At 48.3% G+C, this 17,048-nt stretch overlaps 1 protein-coding gene across 1 annotated transcript in view; it reads left to right on the top strand.

Annotated features, from left to right (window-relative positions):
* The window catches only part of LOC122720035, a 252,977-nt gene that overhangs the window by 217,080 nt on the left and 18,849 nt on the right, over positions 1 to 17,048 (top strand). Inside the window, exons 7-8 of the mRNA XM_043946439.1 lie at positions 3,402 to 3,590; positions 13,218 to 13,311. Coding sequence (XP_043802374.1) covers positions 3,402 to 3,590; positions 13,218 to 13,311 — 283 coding nt within the window. The remainder of the gene's footprint in view (positions 1 to 3,401; positions 3,591 to 13,217; positions 13,312 to 17,048) is intronic.

Consider the following 17,048-nt stretch of genomic DNA (forward strand, 5'->3'; position numbering starts at 1 on the left):
AAGAAATAAGCGTAGCGCGAGTACAAAGAGCGGAAAGATCAGCGCGAGATCTGTGCGCGGAGAAAATTTTTTTTTTTTTTTTTTAAAGAGAATCGTAATTTCGGCCAGAATCGTAAATTGGCGGAATAACGCTCGTCGTCCCCGTCATAAAACATCTCTGCACTTTAACGTCCGTCCGGAAAACGGCAGCGGAGCCGGTCGTACGAGGCTGGCCGCGACTCGTTCCCAGTTTTGGACGTTGAGAAATTAACGGCACCCTTCCGTTTCCGCTGGAAACGACGCGGGTCTCGGGTTAAAAGCGGGAGACTGCATCGAACCAAAGCCGCCCTTCCAACCGATACGGGACAATAACGATCGTATCTTCTTTATCGCGCGTGCATGGATGGAAAGATTCCGCGTGAAATCGAGAGGAAATGAAAGGTTATACCTTAAAATAATCAATTTGCAAATCGATTGGATCCTCTCGTTACTCTTCGATACGGAACAATGACAATTTTGTCGCGCATCTCGTGGACAGAAAGGACATTCTGTAATTTTATAATACAATTTATACGGGAAATGGCAACGAATTGTTTCGACCAATAGGGAACAATGACGATAACAACATCTTCGTTACACGCGTGAATAGAAATTGAGGATGGAAAACGTGGCGAAATTTTAATCCTGAAATATAATTTATACACGAAATCGAAATGATATACGAAAGCTTGTTCACACGCGTGAAACGGAGAATGGTTAGAAGACTTGTTTAATTCTGTTTTAAATGTAATCGATGACGAGGATATCTTCTTTCTTCGTGACGCGCGAGGTAGATAGAAAGATGATGGAAGGAAGAGTCGCGTAAACGGAGCGAACAATTTAATAATTCAAGATTTACGCGGGAAATCGCGAAAGGCGTCGAACAAAGGGGCGAAGGTTGTTGCACCGGCCTTGAACAGATAGAGGGAAGAATTATAGCGATAGCGGGACGGAGCCGTGAAATTTAGAGAATCGGTGAATAGAAACGGACAAGTTGGCAGCATGCCTAGCCAGGGCCCAGCCAAGGGGGGGATCGTTAGGGTAAGATTGAAGATTACAATGGAGTGAATCGCGAAGACAGAGAACGTCCGAAGAGGACACTATTTATACTAGTGTAACGTTCCCTTTGATTAATCGTACGTGAGAATCGTAGTTTTCGTTTTAAAATTTCTCCAATTATTCTCTTTCCAATTATTCTTATCGCGTCGTTATTTTCCCACAAAAAACGATATTATAATTCATTCGTTATAGTATATTATATATTATATATTATAACGATTATTAATTAGACACAGTTCACCGATCGAACGAATGAAAACAAACGAACGAACAATATGTAAATTATATATTTCTCGAAAATAGAAATAAAAAAAAAAAATAATAACAAGCGATACGTACGTACGCGTGTATCGAAACACATAATTCGAGTGTCGAGCTTATTTATTACAAAAATATAAATATCCGAGAGCGATTACAATCCGTCTCGAATATTTACATTTCGATTTTCGCTCGTCCCGAAATCCTTTCATCCAGTCAATTTTCGCGGTTAACGGAAGCACCAGCTCGAAAAGTTTCCTCTCCAAGTATCCGATCCTCGAGAGGGGAGGGGGTTAATTAATTCGCATAAATTTCGCGTGTGTCCTGTCTGCGAGGGAGGGGACGCGACGATTCGGCGATGGCGGCGAACTTCGATGCCTTTGAAGTTTTCCCCGATATCGTGGGAGCGGTTGCGAGTTGGCCAGGAATTTTCTCCTGGCGCGTTTTATCGACGATCGTGGTGGTCGTAGTGGTGATGGTGGCGGTGGTGGCGGTGGTGGAGGTCCGGCAGAGTGGAGAATCCACCGCGCCTCGCGGCAGAGAGCCATTCTCGACGAAGAAAAAGAGCATGAGGAAGGGGAAGGGGGAGGACAGAAACGTATCTGCGTCGAGGGAACACGATTCTTAAACTCGTTCGTGCGGAACAGATATCCGGTCCCGAAATCAGCCTCGTTACGAGATATATGTACACACAAGGGTCGGAAAGAGAGAGAGAGAGAGAGGAAGACAAAGTGATTCGCGCGAGTACATGCAAAATGGAGGGTTGGAAAGAGGGGAGGGGAAAAAAAGGGCGAAGAGAAGAGAAGAGAGAGAGGAGAGGTGGGGGCAATCGATACGCGGAATTTTCTCAATGAAATTGGAAAGGAACTATTTTATTTCCGGTCGCTCGATCGCTAGCACTCGGTCTTTTCACGATAAACTACCGAGTACTGAGACGATCGCCCTTCCTTCGAAGGAGGAAAAAAGAAGTATCGAGTGGTGGTGGAAAAAGAGAGAGAGAGAGAGAGAGAGGCGATTCTTTTTCGAGAGCAAACCGTTCCGTATGCAAAAGATAGAACGTGCGCCGCAATCTGAACGAAATCTCGAAACGCAATTTCCTGAACGGCCGACCGAGCGTCGCGCATCGGCCTCTGTCCGCTCTCCTCTTTCTCTCTCTCTCTTTCTCTCTCTCGCCGATCGAACCATCCATCTTCGAACCATGAACGCGACTTTAATCACGCATCCATGCATCCCGTCGACCACCACTTTCCGCCACCGGCGTTGTTTCTCTTTCCGTATCGCGTCACAGCCCGATCCTATCTCACCGCGTTATCTCTCGGTTCCATCCGCGTTACATAATGACTACCAAGTACCATTCCGATGTAGCACGGGTATCGAACGTTGTAGCACTCCGAAGCGAGATTAGTCTCTCGAGACAGCTGTGCAATTTGCCACTCGTAAGTCTGAAATCGATATCTCGTCTCTCTCTCTCTCTCTCTCTCTCTCTCTCTCTCTCTCTCTCTGTCTCTCCGTCTCTTTCTCAGCCGACGTCGAATCAACGTCGATCGTTTAAGATGGTCGAATTAGATCGAGATGATATCGAGGCGAGCGTGGAGGAGACGCGGAGCGTCGCGATTCCTCTCCTCCGTCTTATCAAAGTTCATCGACCCGATGTTGTTTCAGTCTCCGAGCCGGCTGACGGCTTTAAACGGCAGCGTGAGAGGAGCAGCGCGAGATGGTTCATTGAACCAGATCGGTTAATGTGGGTCGTCGTAATTCTAGACCGGGTCTATTTTACGGTTCAAGCTGTCCATCAGATAATTCTGATGAGGCTATTGTTCGGTCAGAGAGAAGATTTCATTCGTTACGTAATATTAAGCTATTCCAACGGATTTCGCTGGATATTCGCATCGAGAGGGACGATCTATTCTGGTCTAATTGCTCTTTGCTCGGTCTCCTCCGGGATGGATGGATGGATGGATGGATCAACGACCCTTTTGATAATAAACTCGACGACATTTCTCTCTCTCTCTCTCTCTCTCTCTTCTTCTCCTTCAATAAGAGTCTTTCCGTCTTCTTGATTGCAGGTAAAGGTAATGCTGAAGGTGTCACCGGGGGAAGGTGGAAGTTTCTTCAACGCCGATAAGAGAAAGAAACAGGTGACGTTGGTCGATCCAACGGCTGGGCAATCTTCTTCGGCGGACGATCGCAGGCCGACCGTGGCAGCCCCGAAAATGTTCGCCTTCGACGCGATATTCACCGAGGAGGATTCCCAGGTAAGCTCGTTACGAAATAATTCGAAAGCGACGATTCTTCTTCCCCTCCTCCTCCTTCGAGTTCCTCGAGCGAAACGTAGAAACGCGGCGATAGAGAGACGCTGGCCACCGTTTTCTCTAGGAGGTGGATTCGTTGGAAGAGGGAAGGAACTAGGATAAATGGCGGAAGACGAGCCAGGGATCTTAGGCGAGGGAAACTTTAGAAGAGGGAAGAAGAGGACGGTGGAAAAGAAATCGAAACGTTGAAAACGTCTACGTGCCCCTCGACTCGCGCGTTCATCCTAGAGACGTCCCTGCCGGGCGCATAACTAAACTAATTTCCCGACCTCTAAACTCCACCTCTCGACAGGAAAATCCAACCTCCCTCTTCTAACCCGCGGACCCTCGGGCGAGCGTTGCTCCTTGCTCCTCGCTCCCCCTTCCCCTCCCTCCTCCACCTCGAGCAGGAGACCAGCTCGATTCGATGCTCGTGATTATTTTCGAATTCGCGCGTCCCCCCGACTGTCCTCCGCCCTTCCACCTCGCGATTATCCTCCATTCCTCCTCCCTTTTCGACGAAGGCGAAAAAGAGAGAAGACCCATCGCAGAAAATTCCGCCAATCGTAATCGCGCATCACCTTTGACACCCAAAACTTTGCGACGTTTCCCATTCTTTCTCGACTTTCTCCAGAATCCATTCCAAGATGAACGGAAGAACGGATCGATCAGCGTTTCCCGAAGACAAGATAGCGTAACGTATCTTTTCCCTCCCACCGTTTACCACGGCGAATTTTATTGGCGTGGCATTGATGAACGACATCGCGAATGTCATCGGGGAGCTCAGCAGCGGCACCGTTATAATATCGCGGGTTGCACGTGTATATATATGTATATACATGTACACGTATATATATATATATACATATATACACGTGCATCGAGATATTTCGATGCTCTCCGGGGACATTATCGAGCGTCGGATTCAAATGAACCCGGAGCTACTCGGTTTTCCCTGCTCTACCAGCTCGCCAACTCTCTCTCTCTCTCTCTTTCTCTCTACGTTCCTCTCCATGCCGCCCTCTCTATCCCAGCCAGTCCTCTCCAGGGACTAGCCCTTCGTTCCCCGCCGCTGGCGCGTTCCTCTGGCCCTTTGACGCGAGTCGCGCTCCCCCGCCACACGCTGTTTAGAAGAACGTTGCAAAGCGATCGATTGATTCGATCAAATGTCCGCTTTGGCCGCGACGATTGTCATCCAAAGTCACAATGGCCTCCCCTCTCCCTTTTCCACCTTTTTCTCTGCCGCAATCGTATCCACGGCCTCGTTCCAAACTTGCAAGTCGAATTGCGGGGACAGGGAGGAGGAAACTCGCGGAGAGAATGCGTCCGTCCTCGGGGACGGTCCGTCCTTTTCGACGACCATCCGTCAAACGCAGATCCCCCCTCCCACCCACGTGAATATTTTAAAGGCGGCGTCGGTCCCGAAAGTGGTTCGTCTTTAACCAGTCTCCGATTTTTCCGATTCTCGCAGCCACTCAGCGTAAATCGCGAGCCAATTTGACTTTTGATTTTCTATTGATTTAACGGAGATGGATAAATACTATTTTTTTTTTTTTAAGTTCGTCACGTGTAATAAATATCCTTCCGTTGCTTTCGCAAGAAGAAATCTAGACGAGAATTCGTCCACGTAATAAAAAAATCTTGATCGGAAATTCCATAAGCAGAGAGAAGCGCTCTCAACCTCCACAGAATCCCTTACAATATCGACTCGAATCGTTCTGAATCTTGGCGTGAATTCTTTTTCTATCCGCATTTCGAGTTCGCCTTCAAAAATGAGGATCTCCTGAGTGAAATTGCACCGCGCGGGAAATGTAATTGCCGTGGACCGATAATCTTCGAGCGGCGGATACCTTTGCCGATCCGAGTCCGCAAATACGCGGATCGCGGACAGCCGACCGCTATGCGGAGACGCGTCCCAATATGACGCGCAAACAGACCGCGCCAGTTTGATTATGGATCAGTCGTAAATTACCATCGTGGATGGAAGCCGATCGATCGTTTAACGGTGTCCGCATCGTAGAGCAACTCGTTCAAAACTTGGTATCTCGCCAAATAATTATTCGAAAGGAATAACTTTCGTTCGTCGTTACGCGGGAGCGTTTCTTCGCGAACGCGCGTCGAAATCGTTTCCGACGAACAAGAGGAAAGAAACGGTGGAAGAAAAATGGTGGAGAAAGGTTGGCGGATATGTCGAGAGGAGAGAAGAAAAAGCGTGAGGGAAAGCGCGTTTCGTTCGGATCGACCGAGTCGTCGATAAATTCGTAATATCGGTGGCTGTCAAGGCCATTCATCGTAGCGAGTTGCCGCCATTACGTAAGAATAGACGCGTACGTGGATTGTCAGGGGGTAGTTTCACTCCCTGAGTTTATTTCCGCGTGGAGGAGGGAAAAACTCGGAGAGGAGGAGAAAGGAGGAAAATGTCTTTGAAGTTCCAATTTGTTAGAAGCTTCCTCTCCCCTCCTTGCCCCTCTAAGCCGTGAACGTCGTTACGCGAACGCGCTTGGATGGTGTCGTTTACGGTGGCGGCAATTTGCCAAGGATAATACTTGCCGCTTCCGAATTTTCGTTACGTCGTACGAAGCCACGTCGATTAAATCTCGCGATAGTGAGTTTCGGAGAGGATCGAAAGGAAGGAAGGAAGGGATGTAAAATTCCATCGCGTCTCTCCCCTCTTCCTTTGAAATTCCTTTTTTTCGATACGGGTCAATTAACGTTAAGGTAATGGCGATTTTCGCGACACAAAGCCCGCACGAATCTTCCGTGCCGTGCGAGACAATTCTCGTTCTCGACAATCCTCGTCCGTGGATACTCGTAATGATGGTCTCCCTCCTGGACAGAGGGAAGAAAGAAAGGCTGTCGATCTCAGGTGTCTCGGCGACGATGGTGGAAAAGGACGCCAAGTGCCCTCGGTCACTCGGATCCCGTCCGGTGTGCAAATGAAACGTGGGCCAAATTAATTGAACATCCATCTCAATTACGGAACGGTCCGTAGGTGAATGCGAGCCGGGCCAGACGCGCTTCGAGATCTTATACGCGTGTGTACATCGCCGCGTACATCGCCGCTGGCCAACGACAATTCCATCCCCGCGAACGAGCTCGGGTGGACAATGCATCCTGGACGGAATAATTCACCGGGGCCATTATGGTCGGTCCAGGACAAGGGCTTTATTATTGACTTACGACTAATAGTCACGCTGTGGATTACGCGCCCGTGTGTACGCGCCCGCGATACGTACGCGCTTGCGTACACTACCTCCCCCCCCCCTCTCTCTCTCTCTTCACCCTCCTCCCTCGTTTCTCACTTTCTCCGTTCCCCGCGTATTATTGCGCGGAGCAGAGGCGGAGGCACAGAGCTTCCCTTCTCTCGCGACGTAGCGTGGCTTCGATCTATCGCTCATTTCCCAGCGAATGCTAATCGAACGGAGGCCGCAAATTCACGGTGCGTGGCTTCTTGTTCTCCTCTCCTTCGGGTTTCCGGCCGTCCGACCGACGGAAAATGGATCGAGCGCGGCCTGGATGTCCTCCCATCCCCCCCTCCGGCCCCGCGGCAGACGGGATTAGAGCCGTATCGACGCCGGGATTCTTATTAAATCCAACCAAGTCCAAACCCCGACCGATTCTTATTAAGACGAAAGAATCCGTCCGATACCTTTGCTGCTGCTCCGCTCAGCTCTAATTTGCCGCCCGGTTTCGATTATGGAGATTACCGAAAAATTATGCTCGACCCTTCCCTCCTCCTCTCCACTCGCCGCGAGATTAAAGCCCGGAGGGGAGGGGGTTGGATCGTTTGCGGTTGAATCGTTCTCTCGGAGTCCTTTTTTTTCTTTCTTTCTTTCTTTCTTTCTTTTTTTTCTTTTTTTTCCTTTTACGACGAGGATAAACGCGGTTGAGATTAGGGGGAGATAATGTAACGCGAATTTTTTTTAACCAAAATGTGGTGTATATTCCACGCACACGTATTATATTTTCGTACGTATATTACGAAAACGCGTATGCACGATGCTTCGTTTCGAATACGGTTTAAAACGGTCCGACGAACCAATAAATTCGGGCCACGTGCTTTCCCTTGGCTAATCCGCTTTTTCTATTTTTTTCCCCGCCTCCTCCCCCCCTATTTTTTTTCTTTTTTTTCTTTTTTTTTTCAACACGGTTGATCGATCCACAAAGCAAACGCATCCCTTCCTCCCCTCTTCCTGCTCCTCTTCATCAAAATTCGTTGGCCGCGTCACAGTCAGGCCGCTTGCCATTATTCCTAGAATACTAACAACACAGGGCGGCATTTATCCATCGATCGACCGTTCCTCCGTTCGGGAAAGGATATCTGCCTCGCCTCGCCCTTCTGTAATCGATGCGCGCAAATCGCACGTTAGAAGAACAACGATCGTCCAGATCCGAATAAGCTAGGGGTCGATAGCGAGACTCCTCTAACAGGCGAGTGGAGCCATGGCTGGTAATCTGTAAACCAATCATACGGGCTCGTGGAACGGATCCAACCCCAATTGGCCGCATCCACATTCCTTGTTCTGCCTTCCTCGTGTCCGACCGGATCTTCTCGCACAGCCCATCCCGGCGCGCCGCATTTCCATATTACAGTAAGATTAATTCGGGCCACGAGCACCGGGGGCGGGAGGGAGAGTTCAGGAACCCCGGTGATGAAGTTTGGCAGGTGTCTGACACGCGTCAGCCCTTCCAAAAGCGAGACGTCACTCTGCCGGAGATCGTGCATTCCGGTCCACCGACGTGCCTCCCGATTCCGTGCCCCCCTCCTCGAAATCGTTAGAGAACTCGCAGGGAGGGGGAAATTGCTTTTATTCCCTCTTTCGACCCCTCTCCTCCTCGGTTTATCCGGTACGCGCGATTTTTTTCCAAACAGCGCCGACGAGAAACACTTTTAATTATTTTTAACAACCGCTGTTTCAAGCGTTTCGGGAAATTCGTCGGGGATAAAAAAAAAAAAAAAAAAAAGAAAAAAGGAAAAAGAAAAAAGAAAAAAAGAACGCAGGCACGCGGATGGAACGAGGGAGAGAAGAGAGGCGGGAACGAGCGAAACGCGGATAGGGTTACTAACGATTTCGATTTTGCATCGGTCAAACCGAGCGTTGGATTTCCCTCCCTCCTCCGATGCTTTTTTGATCCGACCAGTCACCGCGGTGACTAGGGTGGCCCGGTTTGCCGTTCCAGGTTCTGGATAGAAAGCGAGGAGGAGGGCTCGTTCTCGTTCCCCAGGCGCCAATGACGCCAATCTCCCGTGTAAATCGCGACATATTTCACCGACCTCCCTCTCTTCTCCCCGTCGCGCTCCCTTCTCGCGCCCACCCTCCTCCGCTTTGACAACCTCGTGAACGCTCTTACCGCGATACTTGGAGTAAAAAATCGGATAAAAAGTTCTCCTCCCGCTATCCTCCCCGAGGAGGAGGGTTAACTCCTCCCGTCAGAGCTTCAACGTCGACGATTCGAAAGCTCGAAAGGAGAGATCGATAAGGTGGATAAGGAACGATCGTTTCGCTCGTTTGGGACTCGTTCGTTGGGAAACGTTCCGCTCGAACGTCGAGTCGATATCGATATCGGAATTTATTAAGTCGGCGGACGAGTGTCACGGTGCGGTGAGCAAAAACCGGATGTCACGCGTACAATTGCGGGGGATGCAATTTTTGGAATTATCGACTCGTGAACGAGCGCGCGAGTTTTCCGCCGCGTGCATGCGCGCTCGTAGACACGCGGCTGGACGAGAGCGAAAACCACCATCCCCCTCGGCTCTGTTTGTTTTTGATACGGTTTTCATCGCGAACGATGGTTCACGCGCCAGCTGCGTCTACACGCAAATGGTAAACCGCCTACTACTTTCCTCGCAACGATGTAGATAATGGCCTCGACCGTGCTCTCGTGAAAGCTCGTAAAATCGGTCGCGATATACACGATTCGCCTACGTTGCATTGCATAGCATAGCGATTTCCTAGCTTTGCTTGAAAATGATGTCAGACTTTAAAAAAAAAAAAAAAAAAAAAAAAAAGGAAATTAAGAAAATGTATTTCGTAATATGTAAAATTATATTTTACATATTTTTCTCCATTCCATTTTTTTAACATCATTGACGAAAGTTGATAAACGCGAGAGGTGTTTTTCTTGCAATTATTTAAATTACCCGTTTTCGCATTCGGCGTGTATTACGGCGATATATTGTAATCGACAAACACGATTTTCGTAACGTTCACGCAATTAACCGATAGTAAATTGGACCGACGGATGTTATTCTAAATACATTGTTGACAGATACATCGTACCCTGATAATTCAAATTCAACGTGATTTTCCACGAGGCGAATTAACTTCATCAACGTCTATCCCAATAACCGATTTGACAAAGTTCATCTCCCATGAATCATAACCCGTTCACGCTCCGTGTAAACATATTCATTCCTCTCTAATTAGCGGAATTTTCGTCCGGATCCAACGTTTAATCTCCACTCTCCCCCTTCCCTCCTCCTCCCTCCTCCCTCCTCCCTCCTCCCTCCCCTCCGAATCGAATAAACGGAAATTCGGTTTATTTCGAGAAGAAACTTGCCGGTTAACGAATCCGCGAAAACCGCCCCAGGTTTAAGAAAATGGAAGCGGTCGCGACACCTGTTCCCTCTTCCACACAGGCATCGAGGCATCTGGAAACTTGAGAATTAAGAGATTCGCGGAGAAAAGGGGAGGAAGGAGGGAGAGAGGGGTCATTCGATTATTTCCACCCATTAAAAGCCTCCCTTAACATCCAATCGCGAACGCCACTCCTTTCCCGCTACCACCACCTTCTTTTCCAACTTTCTTACACGAGTTTTACATTTCGCCGGGAAGGATGGTGGTGGTGGACGGGAAGGGTGAAAGGGAAGAGATAGGAAGGGAGAGGATAGGGAGGAGAGGAGGAGAGCGTAACTCTGCAAGTTCCTCGTCCAAGAAGCTTATCTTGGGCCACGAGCATCGACAACCTTCTCTCTCTCTCTCCTCCCTTTTCTTGTCGGTATCATTGGTATTCCGCGCAGTGGCGCCAATATTGCGTTACCGGAACGCGTCCTGCAAGTGGAATCTTCGGCTACGACTCAGGCCACGATGACACCGAGCAACTCTCTCTCTTGTAAGTCACACCGCAGAGATCCCTTCTCTGCCTTTCTCTTCCTTTTAATTTACACTCGCCGAAATTAATGTCGGAGTCATCCTCCCCATTGGAGTCGGTAATAGAGACGGTTGGATTTTTTTTTTTTTTTCCCCCTTTTTCAATCGTTCCTAGACCTCTCTTCCGCAAAGCTTCTTTCAAGAAAGGAGAAGGAAGGAAAAGGAAAGTCTTGTCGAGAAGTTGTCGGTAACAAATTTCACTTCGTTTTCTTAAGCGTTCCCCGGATAGACGGTAAGCTCCTCTTTTTTTTCCTTCGGTCGGGACATCTCTATGGTAATTTTCTTCCTTTTTCTTCCTTTCTTTCTTTCTTTCTTTCTTTCTTTCTTTTTTTTTTACGGCGTGTCTGAAATCGCGAAAACGATTCACACGGTTCGAAAATTGTCAAAGGAGCGACGAATTCTCCCTTCAAGAGAGAGAGAGAGGCTTTACGAAATAATTGTACGCGCAATATATTTTTTTCTTCCTCCGTATCCGGTTTTTTCAAATTCAACCGGCGCAATAAATTTCCTCCCGCGTTACGTTTGCGCCGGAAAGATCGAATCGTTTGAAGCAGCGGCGAAAGGAAAAGAAAAAAGAAAAAAAAAAAAAAGAAAGATTAAAATTCGACGACGCATTATAAACGAGGCACGAGGAACGGTCGCCGAGGGGATGTTTTCCGCGCGGTGAAACGACGAGCCAACCCCTTTCGTTCCTCTCAATTCCGAGCGGGATCGCGGAATCAAGTGTTTGAGATTATGACGGAGGCTTCGGTCACGTATTTCATTAACCGTGATGCTGTCGGTTCCGGAGCGTTCCGCAAGAGGGGGAGCGGGGGAGAGAGAGAGAGAGAGAGAGAGAGAGAGAGAGAGAGAGAGAGAGAGAGAGTGGTGGCGAATCTCTCGAGGGTGCAGGTAGCCGCGAAATATGTTTGCTTTGCGTTACATCCCCCTGGGATGATCCCGTTATAATTATGAATGTCCTTGTTGTCCCGCGGATCTCTTCTTCGCCTCTTTCTCCTCCCCCTCCCCCTTTAATCTCGTCGAGGGTATTCTCGACGCGCGTTTTCATCGCTTCTTTTTTTCTTTTTTTCTTTTTTTTTTTCAAACGCGGCAATCATCCGTGGATCGGTTTCGCTTTCGAAATCCAAATCCCCACCGTATCGAAAGATTCGATGAAACGGGCAAAGACAAATTGGAATTACTGTAACGGAGAAGGGGGGAGGGGAGAGAAGACCGGACTCCTTATTTCCGTTCCCTTTAAAGCGGAGGCAGGGAGGGAAAAAACGCAGCCCGAAGGGTTTCCAAATCGCTCGCTTCGCGCAGTTCCTTCTCTTCCAGTCTCTTGTGTCCCTGGAAAACTATCTCTCTCTCTCTCTCTCTCTCTCTCTCTCTCTCTCTCTTTCTTTTTTTTCTTCACTTCTCGAAACTCACCGCAAGCTTTCATCTCCCCCTTTTCCATCTCGGGCCTCGAGATTCATCCGATTCTCGTCCGCGAAGATTTCAATCTTGTTTGGTCGAGGTATCGACACGTTCTCATCTTCCTCTCCCGATATTCCCGAGCAACCTGCTCCCCTTTCCTACGTTTCCCTCTCTCGCGAAACCCACGTTCGCCGACGCGGTCGCGGGAGTGAAAGGGAGAGAGGAGAATGGTCGATGTCTATATATCGATCGGTCAGGGCGAATCGAGTGCAGGCTCGAAGGAAATTCCCGGTCGCTTCCGCAGGAAATTCGCGGAACGAGGAACCCTTCGCACCCCTCTTCCATCCTTCCTCTCTTCTTCTTTCCTTTTTCTGCTCCTCTCTCTTTCTCTCTCTCTTTCCAAAAATTCGTCTATCATAACGTCGTAGATACGCGTCTCTTAACTAAGCGAGAAAGTCTGGCGAAAGACAAAGGAAAGAAAAGGGGTGAAATTAGGGACCGCGGTGTCCTTCTATATTTCTGGAAAAGACTTTTCCAGTCTATGAATATATTAAAAGCAAACAAAGCGGAGCGCGGCTCCTCTCGTAATCTCTCTCTCTCTCTCTCTCTCTCTCTTCGTACCAAAGGACGCAACGCTCGTCCCGTTTATTAAACCGTCCCGCAAACGCTTTCTTAAGTACTTTAAGTTAAGCTTCGTCGTTACCCTCGAAAGTCCTGGCTGGTATCTCGTCTTCTCCCCCGCTCCTCGTCGGATCCTCCTATCACGATGAGGGAACAATTAAAATCGCGTCCATCGTCGGTCCAAAGCGCCTCGGCTGTCGTAGTTAAATAACTTAACCCGAGGGCCTACTCCCTTCGGACGATCAAATTAGATATCAATATTATCGCCACGCTTAGCTTAGAGGAGTAGCTTTCCTCGTCTCTGAGACGAGTTCGAACGATTGTCTCTCATTTTCGCAAATTTTCAATACACATTTCGTTTCTCCTCACTTCGTAAAATTCTCTCTCTATTTTCTTTTCTTTTTATTCTTCTTCTTTACAGACCGAGATCTGCTCGAGTGCTCTGACGGACGTGATCCACGCGGTCATCAACGGAACGGATGGCTGCCTCTTCTGCTTCGGGCACGCGGGATTAGGTGAGTGTTCACGAGATTATCTAACGAGATGTTCGCAATATCTTTAAGGGAATAAAAAGAGGGTTAAACATTTTTCATCGTTCTATCGCCAAGGGATGACAACGTCTTCTCGTTGCCTTATTTCCCTTCCGTTCATTGTTCCGACAAAGTTCGACGTCCTCGTGAACAAACCGCCATTGTTCGTCCCTCATCTTGGCAGAACATGGACAAACAATTACATAAAATGCTATACTCTGTTTTTCTCATTCGAGAAAATCAGATGATACAAAGAAAAAAAGAAGAAGAAAAAGAAAGAGGAAAATTTATTTACGTTTGAAATGAAAATTTCTCAAAATTGCTTATCCTATTTTCATCGTAATTTCCCTCTGATCCTTGGGACGACGAAATCATCACGCCATCGACGAAGTTGATTGTTAGGTTATAATATTAAAAAAGGAAAAAAAGGAAAAAAAACTAATAAAAGTTCGGTAATAGGCGGATACAGGGAGCGGTAAGCGCGAAAAAGGTTAATAAAAACTTGGTGGGATAAAGTTTGCCTTTTTCTAATTACGCGTGCACCGTGAAAGAATACGAAATCCGATCCACTGAATTTTCAATATCTCTCTTCCGTAACTCCGACGACGAGTTCTCCTTCCATCTCTCGAGCGAGGAATTAGCAATTCACAGGCGCGACGTAGATTCTTTATTTACACGTATCCCCGAGTAGCAGCGTCCATTTTCTCAGCCAGCCGGTTCGCCGCTCGCCGTTTTCATCGCCGCCCCCTCCAACGAGGGAAAGAAAGAGCACCGTCGTCGTCCGAGACGCGCTCGCGAGTTGTTTTACATTTTAAGTAGTGATATCGAGTTTGCATGCAAATGCATGATTATGCGAGGAAACCGAGGGGAAGGAAGGTTTTCTCGGGTCGACGACAAGGAGAGGCGAGAGCCGCGAGGCGGGAAAACGAGGGAGGGGGAGGGGAAGAAGAGGAGGAGGAGGAGGAGGAGGAGGACGAAAAGGTGGAGTCGAAAGGAAACGAGATAATGTATGCTACTGGGGCACGAGCTTTCTTGCCACCCTCTCTTTCTACTTTTCGCCCCTTTCCACCCTCGCTCCACTCGCCACCCTCCACTCTTCCACCTTTCGAATCTTAACGCATACCGGAGATTATCTTCGCCTCGTCTCGCTGTACTTTCAGCGGAAATAACTTCCGCGCTGACGGATTTATGGGAAGCCCGCTCGGAGAGACCGGTTGTTAAACCTCGCCGCCATGTTCTTCTGTACACGTACATCGCAACGTGGCATCGCAAGCCACGAGATGCGATGAATATTCGCGTTTCGTGAATTTCTTTTTCTTTTTTTTTTTTTTTTTCGAAACTTCAATTGTAACAGTATCCCCTCGAAGGAGGAGAGGAGTTCGTTGAGCCCCCTATCGTTCGTATCGGCTCGAACGAAGTTCGTTATCGTGGAATAAGAAATTCGATCGAGCGATATCCGCCGCGAGGAAAAATCAATAAAGCGAAAGATGCGTATTCGGTTCTGAGAGAGGATGGAGGAAAGAGCGATGGAGGAGAGATAAGAGGGTCTGGAAGGAGGGCGAAGATAAAGAAACGCCGAAGAGAAGAAAGGCGTGGAAGGAAGCCGGACGAACTTTCATCCCCTCGCGCCTCCGTTGAAGATACTCGAGGCGAGTCTGCGAGCAAACTGCTTTTGATCATCGCTAGGACAACGCGCCTTCTCTCCCTTTCTCTTTCCGTCTGTGTGTCACTCCTCTTCCCCTCCTCCTCCTCCTCCTCCTCCTCCCCCTTTCTTTGTAGCTCCCCTAACTCTTTACCTTGCCGCTTCCTGCTGCTTTGACACGGAGAGGGGGCAGGGTGAAACGCACGAACAAAAGAAGAGAGAAGGTCCGTGAGATGATGCGCGTGGATCGCGTGGACTTAAGTCTTAAAGTTACGCTTCTTCTAATTTCCCTTCTTCGCCGGGCTTCTCTTCGTCGACTCTTCTTCGTTTCGTTCTGAATCCCGTTGCGAGAATTGACGGGAGACGCGAGGATAGACACGCGAGGAAGGAGAAGAAAAGAAAAAAAACGAGAGGAACAACTACGGAAAGGACTACGGGTGGAGGAGCACCGTGAAAGCTACGTGATTTGTCGTATGGAAAATTCTAAAGGGAAGGACGAAGAGGCGCACCCTGTATGACAGCCAGACAATACGCCCTTTTGTACTTTGTAACGCGGTGCTAATTACTCCGCATCAGGCACAGCCCTTAAGGTACACGCTGTCGAACCCTTTTACCGCGAGAAACCACCGAGAAAGCAGATTAACCAACAAAACGAAGAGAAGAGAGCCGGCGAAGAACGCCACGAGTCTGCGAACGCCCGGCCCCTTTGACATGCAAATACTCGCGATAATTATACCGGGAAACGATGATTCGCGCTATGTTTTTGCCGCGGTTGCGTGGCCCGATTCACCTCGGCCCAGGGAAAAAGGGTAAAAGTACTAATTCTTTCAGCCGCGTGCTCTCTTCTTTCCCTAAAACGTGGAAAAATCCTTCCTCCTGAAGTCAAGGAGGATCGATACGGATCAACTCTCGGCCAACCTAACTAGCCAACTTCTCTCTTCTCTTTCACTGAAATTTCCAATTACGTTATAATTTCGTTCGATTCGTTTCTCGAACATTCGTTTCTCGAACATTCGTTCGAACGAATCTCCCCATAAGTGGACGAAGCAACGCGTTTCCTCGGCCAGTTCGCGTCGACCGTCGTTCGCGCAATCGAAACGGAAAATAAAGTTTATTATTCGTTCACCGTTTCTCTTCTCCGTGGATGAATTCTCGAGAATGGAATTCCAATCGATGCATCGAGTTTAAAAACACTCGTACGCGAGTTTCGCGCTTTCTCTCTACATCGACGTACGGAAGTGGAAGCTCTTGCGCAATTTTTCTACTTTTTACGTAGATTAGCAGCAGATTTGTATTCGTCGAACGTGATCGAAAAAGAAAGAAATATTACGATCGATTCGTATTACTGTATTAATCGCTGTAAAATGGCGCTGTAATCTCTGCTTCAGGGGGATGATCCGGGGGGGTTAATCCGGGTAACATCGCTGAATCTGACCGGAAAGTTGATTCGAGAGTGACGAATGGCCAGGGCGAAAGGATCGAGGGCCGCCCGCCCCCTTCTTCCCGGTTTCTAATTAAATAACAACATAATTCAACGTCTTACGTTAAACAATTAAATAACGTTTAAGATTCAGCGACGGCTGCCGGTACTTTCCCCATTATTTCGCCGTTCCAGCCAGCCAACGTGAGAATCCACCCCTCGAATTCTTACGCCTTTCGCTTTCAATTCCCCCGCCCTTCCTTCCTCTCCGTCCCTCACTTTCTCCTTTCTCCCTTCGCCCCCCCTCTCTTCCTTTTCTTCCTTTTTCTTCTTCTTCTTCTTCTTTTTTTTTCGGCCGAACTCTCTCGCCGCTCGCCCCGGTATTGTTTTATGATTTTAATAAGACTCTTTTCGTTTCCCTATCGGCAATACTCCTCTCCTCTCTTGGCTCGCCACGTCGCCGCCTTTTCGCGTTGAATTCCAAAGTTTCACCCTTGCGGCCCTAAGAATGCTATTCTAACGGGGTGTATTCTTCGGGAACGATATTGTAGATATTGAAAAAAAAAAAAAAAAAAGGTGCGGAAGAAAACTTTAGGAAGATGAACGGAATCGAATATTAAGGTTAAGGTTGAGTTAACCGATGCATCCATGCTCGTGGTC

This window comes from Apis laboriosa, unplaced genomic scaffold (genome assembly GCF_014066325.1).
Source record: "Apis laboriosa isolate Shangri-la unplaced genomic scaffold, ASM1406632v1 scaffold9_cov152, whole genome shotgun sequence".
Classification (NCBI taxonomy): Eukaryota; Metazoa; Arthropoda; class Insecta; order Hymenoptera; family Apidae; genus Apis; species Apis laboriosa.